General features: G+C 32.8%; 2 protein-coding genes and 1 pseudogene across 3 annotated transcripts; 2 read left to right on the forward strand and 1 right to left on the reverse strand.

Moving 5' to 3' along the window:
* Window positions 1-112: 112 nt before the first annotated feature.
* LOC114402452 (protein NRT1/ PTR FAMILY 7.1-like) lies at window positions 113-3,251 on the forward strand. 2 transcript variants are annotated; one of them, XM_028365020.1, is made up of 6 exons: window positions 117-161; window positions 257-316; window positions 735-843; window positions 1,113-1,330; window positions 1,411-1,967; window positions 2,085-3,251. In XM_028365020.1, exons 2-6 carry the CDS (start codon window positions 269-271, stop codon window positions 2,941-2,943), a joined length of 1,791 nt encoding a protein of 596 aa, XP_028220821.1. In that variant the 5' UTR covers window positions 117-161; window positions 257-268; the 3' UTR covers window positions 2,944-3,251. The 2 variants fall into 2 exon arrangements, with proteins under 2 accessions (XP_028220820.1, XP_028220821.1); XM_028365019.1 differs by having other exon boundaries at window positions 113-316.
* Window positions 3,252-6,981: 3,730 nt separating this feature from the next.
* Window positions 6,982-12,275, reverse strand: LOC114403266 (zinc finger CCCH domain-containing protein 14-like). Its single transcript, XM_028366106.1, has 3 exons — window positions 11,993-12,275; window positions 11,451-11,511; window positions 6,982-7,878 (listed from the first exon to the last, which is right to left on the reverse strand). Exons 1-3 carry the CDS (start codon window positions 12,060-12,062, stop codon window positions 7,116-7,118), a joined length of 894 nt encoding a protein of 297 aa, XP_028221907.1. The 5' UTR covers window positions 12,063-12,275; the 3' UTR covers window positions 6,982-7,115.
* Window positions 12,276-12,893: 618 nt separating this feature from the next.
* Window positions 12,894-15,045, forward strand: LOC114402804 (annotated as a pseudogene).
* The last annotated feature ends 48 nt before the right edge of the window (window positions 15,046-15,093 follow it).

The raw sequence follows: 15,093 nt of genomic DNA on the forward strand, positions 1-15,093 counted from the left end.
GTATTTTTGGCTAAGCTACGTCAATAATAAATCTTCCTTTGATATCCCCCCTTGTCATGTGTCTTTCTTCCCCACGTCCCTCACCCTCTATATATTGCATGCTATAATCCAACTATACGATCAACCCTGGCCTTTTCATCCATTCAACTTCCCATCGCTTTGTAAGTGTTTTCCTTAATTTCCCATCCAACTATTCACTTCATTCTCTTCTTGGCTACCTTAGTACTTTTATTTCACGTGGCTTTGCATGATTCAGATTCCACCAAGAATGGCCACTTCATTCTCTGCCAACTCCCCCAATATTGCAGCAAACAAGGTACTACTATATCAAAAGTAATAATATTCATAAATAAATTTCTACCATCATGCACGTTACCTGCCTTACTCTTAGAAAGAGTAATATACCTTTCACAAACATTATAGAAAGGTAAATTGAACAGCGCTCCTTTAATATTTAACACATCTAAATTCACAAGGGGTCTAATGTGTCAAATATCATATCAAATATTTAGAATTACACAGTCCACATAGATCCACTAGTACTACTATATTTATCCTCCATCTTTTTTCCTTCAAAATTTGTAATAGGCAGGTGAAAAATAACTAATTATATTTATATATATGATGCATTGATGCTAAGTATATCCACTATAATATCGTAGACAGATTCATTTCATGGTTAGAAAATTAATTGTATTTTACTTTTGTATGATATCTGCTTTGAAAATAAATAGTTAATAGAAGGAGATAGCAGCAACAGAGAAGAATCAGTACTCATGGAGAGAACTAGCAGAGCGGGTGAAAAGAAAACAGGAGGAGCCAAAGTTGCAAGCCTCTTGCTAGGTACTAAACAAAACGATCGATTGATCATTTTTCAATTTCCAAGAAAAAATAAATAAATAGTTTAATTTTCATGTATGGTTACTATTGATCAACCAAAAAATCATTTTAAATTAATTATTATAAAAGTCATCATATGTTATCATCTGTGATTGGATGACACTGATAATGTATTCAAATACAAATGCGTTGAGCTATTTATTTGTGTTTTTTTTCCTTTCATTTGTTTGTCTGGTCCCATAATTTATCAAGTTTTGACTCAATATATGTAGTGAATCAAGCACTAGCTACACTAGCCTTCTTTGGAGTTGGAGTGAACTTGGTTCTGTTCCTAACCAGAGTTCTTGGTCAAGACAATGTGAATGCCGCTAATAACGTGAGCAAGTGGATAGGAACTGTTTATATGTTCTCATTGATCGGAGCATTTCTGAGTGATTCATACTGGGGTCGATACTTAACCTGCACAGTCTTTCAGCTTGTTTTCGTTCTGGTATACTTTACTTTACTATTAGTCTTTTTATTGTTCAACTTCTCTGCCTTTTCTAACAAGTTCAATTGTTTAATTAATAGGGCTTAGCACTGTCCTCATTGTCATCTTGGCGTTTCTTGATCAACCCAGTTGGTTGTGGTGATGGCCATACTCCTTGTAAACCCTCATCAATTGGAGACGAGATATTCTACTTGTCCATATATCTAGTGGCTTTTGGTTATGGGGGGCACCAACCCACCTTAGCAACATTTGGTGCGGACCAATATGATGAGAAAAATCCAAAAGAGAAGAGTTCAAAAGTGGCTTTCTTCTGTTACTTTTACTTTGCCCTCAATGTTGGTTCTTTGTTCTCCAACACTGTACTAGTCTACTATGAGGATACAGGGATGTGGACAATGGGTTTCTTGGTATCGTTGGTCTCTGCTGTCATAGCCTTCTTGGCTTTCTTATTGGGAACTCCAAGATATAGGTATGTCAAGCCATGTGGAAACCCAGTGATGAGGGTTGCACAGGTATTCAGTGCTGTTTTCAGAAAATGGAAGGTATCTCCTGCAAAGGCAGAAGAACTTTATGAGGTCGATGGTCCACAATCTGCTATAAAAGGCAGTAGAAAGATTCGGCACACTGATGATTTTGAGTAAGCATTGAGATTGCTAATTTTCTTTTTATACTTGGTTGTATTGAATTAGTACACCTAGTTGATAATTGAAAATTTGAAACTTTATATCTGTGATTTGTTTATTATATTGGGCAGATTCATGGACAAGGCAGCAACAATTAAAGAGACTGAGGAGCATAGTCCAAAGAATCCATGGAGGCTCTGCACTGTGACTCAAGTGGAGGAAGCCAAATGTGTGTTAAGAATGTTACCAGTTTGGCTATGCACCATTATTTACTCAGTTGTGTTTACACAAATGGCTTCTCTTTTTGTTGAGCAAGGGGATGTCATGAACTCCTATATAGGAAGTTTTCATTTGCCAGCAGCCAGTATGTCTGCGTTTGACATCTGCAGTGTCCTTGTCTGCACTGGAATTTATCGCCAAATCCTCGTTCCACTAGCTGGAAGATTGAGTGGTAATCCAAAGGGACTAAGTGAGCTTCAAAGAATGGGAATTGGCCTAATTATTGGTATGCTGGCAATGGTTGCATCTGGTGCCACAGAGATTGCAAGGCTAAGACGTATTAGTCATGGCCAGAAGACAAGTTCCTTGAGCATATTTTGGCAAATCCCACAGTATGTTTTGGTTGGTGCTTCAGAAGTTTTTATGTATGTTGGTCAATTGGAGTTCTTTAATGGGCAAGCCCCAGATGGCATAAAAAGCTTTGGGAGCTCACTTTGCATGGCTTCAATTTCTCTTGGTAACTATGTAAGCAGCATGCTTGTGAACATGGTTATGATAATCACAGCAAGAGGCCAGAGTAAAGGTTGGATTCCAGAGAACTTGAACACAGGGCACATGGATAGGTTTTTCTTTCTCCTTGCAGGGCTAGCTGCCTTTGACTTCGTGCTATACTTGTTCTGTGCCAAGTGGTACAAGAGCATCAATATTGAAGATAGTGACATGGGAGACCAAGGGCAAGAGAAGGAGGAGGATGTAAATAACAAGGTTTAAGAGTTTCACCTTTCACCTTTCACCTTGTACAATGCAAGTGTGTTGAGTATTTATTTTCTCCCCCCAAGCATTAATATTAATGTATTCAGTCAACAAGAACTGCATTCTCTCTCTAGCCACCATATACTGCTGTGTTAGGCTTCTGTTTGCCATTAATTTTTTTTTTAAAGTGAATTGGATGTGTAAGCCAGTGATTTGTTAATTGGTGCTTAAATTATCCATTTATACCTTAGCTTAATCATTCCCAGAGAATTCATCGTGTACATTTCCAATTAATAAATATATTATTTATGAATAGCATGTGTTAATTGATGTATGCTCTTCTCATGTCTTATTTTCTTTTTGGTATGTAACTTAATTATCAGTACTATTTAGCACTTAGTTTTTTAACTTTTAAATTATTCTGTAAAAAAAATAATTAAAATTATTAATTAGAGGTTAATTTTTATGTATTGGAAGGGTAAAAATCTTTATTTATATTGTCAATTAGAAACATCCTTAGCTTGACATTTAAAACAATTATTATAAAAGGTGGTAAATTTATCATGATATGTAAACAAAATATTTACATTGCCAGTAGTGCATTTTAATTAAATTATATTAATTATTTTAAAAATTTCTTTTATATTAAAACTGGTAATTTATTCTGTGCATTGCATATGATAGATATTTATTTTTTAAATGATTAAAAATTATAATAAATAATTTTTAATATAAATTCTATTTTACACTTATAGTGAATAATTTAAATTATGATATAATTTATTTTTAATCATTGGAAATTTAAAAAAAAATACTAAAATTTAATTTAGGAATGGAGATAAAAGAATATGGATTGAGAATGGTTAAGAGAGATTTTGTTTTCTTAAAAAAAGAAAAAAAGAAAAGGAAGAGAGATTTTGTTCAGACATTTTGAGAATAGTGTGTAAAAGGCAACTGATCCAGAGGAAAGAATAAAGATGATATTAAGAATGTTTAGTTCAAATACTCATGATTGAGAACGAGAACCACACTTTTCTCTTTTAAAGTTATGTATAATAGACTAGTATTTTGATTGAACACGATAAATAGTTATATTTATGATTAAAATTTGTAATAAATAAATATTTATAATATATATTATAATTAAAATTTTAATAAATAATTTTTAGAATATATAAATTATATTTTGGAATTATGATAAATAACTTAAATTGTGATATAAGATTATTTTAAAGTTAAAATAAATAGATAGTTAAAAAATCAAGTATACAAACGAAAATAAATAGTTCAAGATTGTTGAGATAGAGGATGTTTTTCTAATTGTGGAGGTAATAGTATATGAATAGATTTTAAGTAAAGAAGAAAGACAATGTTGAGAATCTTAATCAAGTATTTATATACATTTTAAGTAAACAACCTTTTTAATCTCATTAATTTGAATTTATAAAAATTAAAATTATTATTTAAAAAATAAGTTCGTCCATAGACAAATCTATCAAGAATTTAAGTGTAAAGTAATTTTATATTATAAATTAATCATAAATCATCATTGATATAATTTTAAAATAATTATTATAAAAATTAAAATTTTTATCTAAATAATAATTTATTATAATTTATTATTAGATAACAATGTAAAACTTTTTTATTCAATCATCAACACATAACATTTTTTATTTGAAGACACACAACCTTTTTTTCTCATCTATCAAACCTGGAACTCACACTAAAATAAATTGATATCATAAAATTCTAATTCAAAATATATTAAATCAAATTAGTCCATTTTGTCAACTCTCCTTTCACCAACTATCCACATATTTTGTTTGTCCAGCATTTAGGTTGCCAAGCAATGGTTCATGAAGTTGCCCCTCACATTACATGATCAACCATGCATTCAACATAATCCTAATCTACTTTATCTCGTTTGTCAAGAGACCAAACATGTGAAGTGCACACAACCTTATATTCAAAAGCTATTTCGCAAGAATCCCCCACCATAGCACAAAAGAATTTAACATAAATTGAAAAGACACTTTAAAATGTAACCACAATATTAAATACCGATGTCTTTCTGTCCAAAAAGACATATGTCAGTAAATTCATGTGATATAGGCCTTGCGTGTAAGAAAAACAACCATGAAACAATTATAATATTATATAGAATTAGGATATAATGAAATTTCTACTTAGTTGTTGAAGTCATCATCATCAATACTATTACACATCAAATTCCCTAAAAAAATATATGAAAAGGCCAAATCTTCTTCTCCTGCCTTATCACACTTTTAATCTAAGCTCTCAACGCAGCAAGTCATAGAACAAACAAACAACTGAAATTATCACAGATCTAAAAGTTAAGACCTACACGTCTATACCGTTGTTCACACCGATCAATACTAGTGTTGGGTATTCAAAATTATCAAATGATCATTATATTAGTAAATTTCAGTATTATCTAATGAATCACAATATTAATCCACTTTTGCAAATCCAATTGGTTGAAGCTCACATGCCACAAGAATATTAAAATAGAAATATTCTCTTTGTATCAGTCAAAATAGAAATATTCTTTTGGGGTATAAAGTCACTAAGTTGGATTCATCATATATATATAGCGAGAACACCAGTCAGTTTTCACATTTTACCAAATATTATCCGATGACTGTTTACATTATTACTATTTTTTTAAGTATATTTTGTATTATTTGATAATTAAGGTTTATACAAGGATCATCATTTTTTTTTGGTAAATTTATACAAGTATCATCTAATTAGCATTTTACCGTATTTGAAAGCCAACTAAGGAGACATGGGACAGATTTATTTTTCTTGTTTTCTAGATACTGGGACAGATTTCATATTATATGAAGCATCATGCAAATGCAACTATATATAAGGCAAGAATGTATCATCTTCTCTTGGCTGTGCTGCTGCCAAACGCCATGGCATGCAAGCTAATCATTCACTTAAATAGCCAAATACATGTGCAAGAACATGAAGATTACAAGCATTACTTAAAGATCCCATGAATTGTTTGCCTCCACCGATGACACAGCAAGCTGTCATGGTTACGTGTTCTCACATCATATTCAACATTGCAAATTAATGAAGATTATATATTTACATGGGTTGAGGAATTATGAAGAAAAAGCGATGTCCTTAGTTAAAAATTTCAATTAGTTTCACTTGAACAAAACATCATGTTTTATTATGCCAAAAATGTTGGAATGGGTTAAATAATAAAAAATTATAAATTATTAAAGAATCAATTTTTTAATACAGAAATAATCATTATATTTAATGTTTTAAGTATCAAGTAACCCTAAATATAATGATTTTAATAAAAAAAAAAGTTACTTGAAATTGTTTAATTGATCAGAAAACTATATTTATATATTTTAAATTACTTTAAGAAATCATGTTTGATATTAAGCATTTAATGACTAAAAAAAATATAAAGCATCTAATGAGTTTTTTATATAATAAATAATTATTTTATATTCTTAAATAAATCAATTTTTAGAGAATGAGATTTCTCAGAATCGGATCCCTTAATAAATTTTCAAAACAAAATTATCTAAAAAAAAGGAATTTAAAAAAGTATATTTGGTTAATATGTTTACAGCCAGTAATTATTCAAAAAAATCATATTTTAAAGTATTTATTATTTAACGAGTTTTACTTTTAATATAATGGATAAATATTAAAAAAACATTTTTTTTAATTTCCTTTATGTGTTCATGAATACACAATATAAAAAGAAAATAGAAAATAACACCTTAAAGGAGTACATAAAGGGATAGAATAGATTTTTTTTTCTAAAAAATCTAAATTGGGTATAGAAGAATTATAAAAGGAAAAAGTCTGTTGGGTTGAATCTAGCAGCGCCAAAATAAAGTAGGATGGGTAAGACAGAGGGAAAAGGCAACAATTGGAATATTTCAAATTTTAATGTGCTAACATAAGGATAATATGATAGGATGTTCGTAACATGACATCACATTTAGTTTAGTGTCCGTAAAAAAAAAATGGTGATAGCGGAAGGCATGCGAATTTTAGAAGCTGAGCCAAGACTCGCCATTAATTATTAGTTATCATGTAGCAAATTAGAAGCTGTTTGATAAAAATTTGAAAAACTAGAAAATTCTGCACAATTCAAACCTCGCTAAAAAAAAATTATAACACTATCACATTCCAGACTTGCGCAATTCATCAGTTCCATGTGCGAAGTGACACCTTTCCCCAAAAGTGCAGGAACCTTTGGCAAAGTTTTCGCACAGCTTAGTCTTGAAGTTGCTTGTAGGGGCAGAAGTCTGCGAAGTAAAGCTTTTCATTGGAGGCCCAGAGGCAGAACTAACATTTAGAATAACTTCGTGAACCATGGCACTGGCTTGTTTGATCTGATCAAAACTGCCTTCAAGCTCGATGTTTCTAAGGTTAGGATCCGTGTCATGATCCCTTATGGAAAGTTTAGCTCCTGTTACACGACATATTTGCTTCGAGTTGACACCATTTTTTCCAATGACAGCTCCAGCTAAGGAAGCATTGATACTGATTTTTGCAGTAGCCGAGGCTCCAAAGCTGGCAGCAGCTCCATGAGCTGGATGTGGGGGCTCAACTCGCCCACCTACCCTGCTGCTTGGCATTTGTCCCAAAACACGGGGATCTTCATATGATGGGGCTGTAGGCCTGCCAAGCTCCCACTCACCATGGGCAAAGTGACATTTGTCACCAAATTTGCAACCTTCAGCTGTATTAAACTTGTTGCACAATCGGGTTTTAACAACTGGAGGAGAAGATCCATCGGGGAAGGATGGTGGAACAGGGTTTCTCCCAACTTGAGGAGTAACAGGATTGCTACCAACATTGATCAGTTGAGAGACAGCTTTAAAGCCACCAGGAACATAATGCAGGAAGTGGCATCCTTCACCAAATGGACAGCCGGAGGTGCTGCATAATAAATGAAAGCAGATGACATAAGGCTAACATATAACTAACTGATAAGATTCAGATAGGATTCACATAAAACGCATCAAATCACAATGATTGATGACCAAAGTAACAAACAATACTGAATACCCAATGACAGAAAATAAAAAAGGGTCCAGACCTATAGTATACAGTATATCACAAATAAGATGGCACACTTGGAAGTTCAAGTATTCTAATGACAAAATAAGAGAATAGTGCATGGTTACATGATAAATTGATAATTAAATACAAATAACTAAAATGGAGAAATTTGAGCACCTCTTATGACAGAAAACATATGAAACAAATTCCAGCATGGTATGTCTAACTCACAAAATTCAAAATAATAGAGAAACCATAAATCATCTTCAAGCCTAAAATAATACTGCTCAGTATTCAGCAGTAAAGCAACAATACTCAATCTGATTTCTCATAAAAGAAGCAGCAAATAGAGAGGCTACAAACATCAAATTGCTAAATGCAAGTACATTAACAACATAAATTCATTCAGCCAGGTCACTCCAGACTACCTAGGGAGCAACAGTTCAGAACTGAATAAAAAAAATCTGAAAATAAGAAGAGAAATAAAAAAAAAAATCTTTAAATGGGTTGCAAGAAAGAGACCAGAGGGTCACATAATGGTCTCATGAGGGAGCACGGGGGGTCAAGCAGAAGTTGCAAGGTAGGAGAGGAGAGAAGTGAGGTATGATAGTTATGAACTTTGACAGGGTTTTCTACAGGCTGAAACCCTTTTTACCCAAAATTAACTCCATAAAACACCCCTCTTAATGTTAATATTGGAGGGTATTCACAAGATTTTGGCCACCATCAGCATAGTGGTGATAGAGCACCACAAAAATAATTTCCTCCTTCCTATTTCTCCTCTCAAAAAAATGTTGGAAATTTGATATTTCTATCCTATCCTATCTCCCTCCTTACTTCCTTCCCCTCCCTTTCTACCCAAACAAATAGAGGGTTAGAGATCACACTCCCAGTGTTATAACATTCACAAGCAATCAAATACAATAGTATACCATCACGGCATGCAAGGGCTGTAACTTGCAAGACACAGTTATTAAACACTCATAGCACACATCTGTGCTTCTAAAGCAGAAAGCAAATGAGAAAAGATGGTGACAGCACAATTTTTAATTCTTCAATAAGAGCTACTCCCTTTGGTCCTTATTATAAGGCACTTTGGGAATCAATTACACAGACCAATAAAGTAATTAATTCAGCTGATTTTATCAAATTTTTTTTATAAAATGTTGCTAAATGTACCAATTATACCCTTTTTAATAATCATTAACTTGTTATGTTAGATGTGAAAACATTAAAGTTCAAGAGTATTATGAACCAATATCAATAAAAAGTACAAATACTTAAGAATATTTAATAACGGCAACTAATGGAAAAAAGATTCAATGCTTCATAGGAATTCTAAAATGCCTTATACAAAAGACTATCAATTCCTTCTAAACTCTGCCTTATAATCAGGACCAGAGGAAGTAATATCAGCACAATTTCATCTGCAATCCAAATAGAGATAATCACCATAATAAATCAGAAATGACAATAAATTTGAACAGAAATTCAAACACGTGAATCATTGCAAATCAGCAGCTCCCTCAGTGTATAGCAATTGTCAGTATAATGTGCAAATCGGTAGTGATCAAAATGGCTGATCAATTACTATATGTTCAAGGATGACCCACTTTAGTATCAAAAAAGGCTTTTAACAATTTTTTTAATTCAGACTCATACAATAGAAAACATTAATGGAAAAAAAATCAGGAACAAACTCATAACCACTAAATGTTTCAAGTCAGATAGATAACCAAAGCAAGGGAAGACAGCAAAGTCGAGTCAAACCTTGTGCCAGAAATCACAGGTTTAATCCTAATATTTTACAAGTGTTTGTAAGAGGTCTACTTTAATAAAAAGCAGAAACAGAATATGTATCGTAAAAGGAACTAAAAACATATATTAAGCTCCAATCGACAAAGACCACTTTCTAGCACAGACGGGTGAAACATATTGCAAAATTATCAACATAAAATTCAGCATCAGCATAGCATGGCCTTGCCCACCATCAAGCAGGAGAAGGATGTCAAAACTTCTACAGTAGTAACTTAGTAGAATCAGGATGACAAAAATACAAAACAAATAACAGGCATATCGACAGCATAGCCAATTGTGTATATATATATATATGGGGAGGGAATCCACTTACTCCCAGAGTAAGTTTCAAAAGTTACTCCTAATCTGAATCCTTTATTTTATTTTAAATGAATGGCTCAGATTAAACCATTAAAAATCCACACATGACCTCTTCTTCTCAACCCTACCCAGTGTTTCTCTGTTCTCAGTCTGAGACACCTCCGCCCAGTCAGCTACACTGCCGCCAACAACCAGTCTGAGACTCCACCACTCATGTTCCAACTGATCCTCTTGTTGATTCATTTTTGTGTGTTAAGAATCCCAAATTTTCAATGAATAATACACTTTGTTCAATTGCACCAAAGTTCCTTGTTAGAAAACCCCAAATGTCAATTCATAGCGACCATTGTGTTTGACTATTGTTATCAGATTCATCTCCAATCTAGCATATTTTCTTCTCAATTCAAACCATAACTTGTAGTTTTGTGCCCATGTGCAAAGGCTCTAATTTACAGGTGTCATGAAGCAACTAAATTTCTCTTTCTATTGTCTCATTTTGGCATCACCCTTAACGTAATTTATTCCTGGTGCTGAAGAATTGCTAGGAATGAGAAAAGGAAAGGATCCTCTCATGTCCCAAATGAGAGAAGATAGAGTGTCTGTTGATAATTGGAAAGAGAGAGGTCATGTGTCAATAGTTAGTGATTTAATCTGAGTCATTGGTTTAAAATAAAATAAAAGGTTCAGAATGAGAGTAATTTACTCTTGGAGTAAGTGGATCCTCTCCCACACACACACACACACACAAACATATATATATATATATATATATAGAATCATTATAGCCAACATAAGCAACAACATTATTATCGTTATATCATAGAGATCATTTGAACACCAGATAATTTCACCAATTCCACACACAAATCAGAATGTAGTATGTTGTGAATGCTTTCAAGCATCATTCGACTTATGTTTTTGGTCTCTATTGATAGAAATAGAACATGTCTTAAGCCATGTACTGCTCTAGTCATTTCAGAGATCTGTGTCAGACCTCTTTACTTGCAAAGATTGTAGAAAATTGTATACAACCAAGTATGTAGATCAAGTTATGCATCCCATAGAACTGCTTTCATTTATATATAGCCCAGGAAGCAGTTAATAGAAGTGATCATTCTTGAGAATCAACAATTTTCTGTTCATAGTCTTGTTATGGAAATTAGAAGTAGGACCTGTATCACAGCTTTAACTACCCAATTCATTAGTCAAATCATATGGATTAAGCTTGCAGAGATTGTGTATTGAAATTTTTGTAAAACATTAGAAAACTTATACATATATCATCATCAATGTGCATTAGATTTTATTTTAGATAAGTTAAAGATTTGAACCTGAAAAACTTTGTGCATGGCTTCGATTTGCTTCCTAAACCAGTTGGAAAGGAGTCCGTTTCTGTTACAGAACATTAATTAAGTCCTCTCAGTTAAAATTTCATTGATTTTTTATGATTCAAGTTGGATAAGATCAACCAACCATTTCTTGTTATTTGACCAACATTTAAATTTGTGAGTAGTGAGTATTTTCAGAGCAAGTTGCACGAGATAAAAAAAATAAATCAACATCCAATAATAAAAAAGATAATGACAGAACGTAAATATTAAGATATTACTATTATCTAAAAGTGAAATATTGAAACAGAGCGTCTAATTTTGAGAAGATTGAGCACTATGGCGATTGAAACGTAATTGGCCTAGCGGTTTTCTAGGTCCATTAATTAGGAGCTTAGAAGTAACAGTAACAGTAGACGGGTGGAAAATAACAGAGAAAAGTAAAAGCAGATTGGAACATGTAAAGAAAGTAATAGTAATAGCCGATAGCACGAAACAAACTAGCTAGTAAGTAGAAAGAAAAGGAGTGAAGAGTAAAGACAAACCAGGCCTCGATTTCTTGGCGCCGCCATTGAAATTGAAGGCAGCTTCAGGCCTTCCCCTCTTGCGATCCATCGCAGAGGCAACAATAGATCCACAAACCGAAACCCTAACCCTAAAAGGCCAACAGTTCCAACAGACAGAATGAACGTCACGTGTCGGAACGGAACTTCTCTGGTCTTACCTCATCCAGTCAGTATGTTATATATGTGTGGGAAGGGACCGACCTTCGCAAGGTTAGATCTATGGACATCATACCCTATCTGTCTATCTATCTCTCTCTTATCTCATCAATTTTCTCTTTCTTTTTATTCTTCTCCACTTGCGGAAAATTTTGAGTAAAATCAAACAAGAAAAAAATAGAAAATAAAAATATATTATTTGGATGGATATAAATAAGAAAGAAAAAAAATCTCTTTATTTATTTGAATGATTAAAAAGTGGATAAATTTATAAATATTTTTATAATAATTAAAAAAGGTTCATTATTTTTTCTTAACGTAAAATTATTTGATATTTTTTAACAATTATAAAAAATAATATTTTTTAATAAATTAAAAGAAAAATCATCATCTACTCCCCATTTTATACCAATTTGTTATGGGTCTTGAACAATAACTTTCTTCTCATGATATTTGTGTTAGGTATTTACCAATTTTAATAATAATTAATTTCTATTAAAGGATCTACCTAATTTTTTATTTTATTTGTATGGAAAAAATATTCCATCAACTCATTAAAATTCAAATTCAAAATAAATTCCAATCAAGTGAAAATAAATATTTTTTCCTTTATTCTTAAATACTCCTAAAATTTCAAAAATTGAATATACTTGTTTCTCCTAAAAGAACTTCTTGCTGAGGGCGTGAGGCTGCTGCCTTTAAAAGATATACTGATATGCTGTTTTTACTCTGTTTTCCTTTCAGCATTAAACATTTAAAGCACTCAGACACTAAATCCATATGGTATTAGTGCAGGCAAAATGGTATTATTACATACTTCTTGGATTGGTTGATGTTGAAGCAAAGTTTCTTGGTAAGTGTTTTCAATGGAAGAGACATAGTATTACATGGAGAGCATTTCTGAAAATTGAAGTTAATATATTGGTATTCAATCTGCTCAAGCAACAGCAGGTTAGAGAAGAATTAGAATTTCATGAGGAACCTATAGGTCTCAATTTTAATTGTCCAAATCTAGATTACTTCAGTATAACTTAATATTTTCTTTCTAGTACATTTACTGTTGGACCATTCATATTTATTCTACTGAAGCTAGCTACCTGTTGAGTTGCATCATGTTACTTTTGATGATTTACATGCTAATTCTTATCTAATGAACAGTTGTGAAGGCATATCAATACACATCACTAACAAGTGTGATGCTGCTTGACTGCTGGTCCATCCCGTGTGTCATGCTTTTTACGTGGATTTTCATAAAAACAAAATATAGATTCAAAAAGATCATTGGCTTAGTTGTTTGCATTGCTGGCTTTGTCCTGGTTGTATTATCAGATGTCCACGCAGGCAACTGAGCAGGTTGGTGGATTATAATTTCTTTGAGATTGACCCCTATACCTTGTGCATATATAAACACCAACACTTCCACAGACACATTTGTGTGGTCACTATCTTTGTTCTTCAAACTCATTTACGTACATGTTGATCTTGTCATTTGTGATTAGTAAAGTACGTCTTTCTCTTTATGGTAGTTGTCTAATGATATATGCACCATGCTATAGGGAGAAGCAACCCTCGTATAGGGGATATTCTTGTTATTGCTGGTGCTTCATTGTATGCTGTCAGCAACGTCAGTGAGGTAAACTGATTGCACTTCTGCTTTAACACATTTTGCAACATATTGGTATTTTCAATTTACTGTGCACACAATATGTGCACATACTGATATTGAAAACTTATTTAATTGATCCAAACTTTCAAGCAAAAGTACTGATCTTGAATCTGGGATCTTGACAGCAAAGAAAGAATGTGTTGCATTGCATTTGGGCTAATTGAGATGCTCCCACATGATTCATCCCCACTTATAGTATATTAGGATTTCATTATGTGTAATCTCTTTTGTTATTGTTTTTTCCTTCCAATTACAGGAGTTTCTAGTGAAAAATGCTGATAGAGTTGAGTTGATGGCAATGTTGGGACTCTTTGGTGGCGTTATTAGTGCCATTCAAATCTATCCTTGATTTCTAACTTCTACTTATTTGTACGTTTTCAACCTTGTGCTTTATGGAATTTGCATTTAGAAATCCATTTTATGACACTTGCTCAAACTTTGTTTCCAACAGCTTCATTCTGTTCATTTGTTGCATAGAATTGCAATCTTAAAGCTAAACTCAGATATTGATTTATTTAGTGGTTAAATAAAACAAACTATGTTACAATTTTAGAGTTAACTATGAAATGTTAAATAGATTAAGTAGTTTTAAAATATTGCTCAGGATTTGGTCCATTCTCTCTTGACTGATGATAGCATCTCTTGTGCATCACTTACAGTGTTGAAGTGTCAGATGGTGTTAAACCATCATACAATTTAGATTTAGCTTTACCAAAAGGAGAACTAGCATTTTAAAATATTCTCTGTTGTTTTGTCACAGATTAATGGTTCCACTATGTTAAATCTGTCTCTATTGACCTCTGACATGTGTGCCATCTTAATTCGCATTTTTGCTTACCATGAGAAGGCCTGATAGAAACCTTTACTGTCTCTATTTTTTCCATTCAGATGCTAGTGGCATATGTAGAGTGTGCTAACATTTCTAGTGTGAATTTTGCTTTACAGGTTGATTGGATGTACTGTGGCCTTTGGTGCTGTTGTTGTTGGTCTTATTATCTACTCTGGGTATGTAATTTCCCACTTTGTAAGCATAAATTGCTCATTCTTTGCATGCTGAATCACTGACACAGTTTGTCTCAAAAAGGCCAATCTGCATGTACTGTTGGCCAGTGAAGATTTAAGTTCACAATCCTGTTTTCAAGTTTTCCTCACAAGTACAGCGAGGTGCGTACTGTAGTTCGATATCTCTAATATACGAAGTATTTGCTGATCTGATTGCAGTGGTGACGGAGATGAGAATCAAGACCCTCATCATGTT

The sequence above is a fragment of the Glycine soja genome, chromosome 20, assembly GCF_004193775.1.
Source record: "Glycine soja cultivar W05 chromosome 20, ASM419377v2, whole genome shotgun sequence".
Classification (NCBI taxonomy): Eukaryota; Viridiplantae; Streptophyta; class Magnoliopsida; order Fabales; family Fabaceae; genus Glycine; species Glycine soja.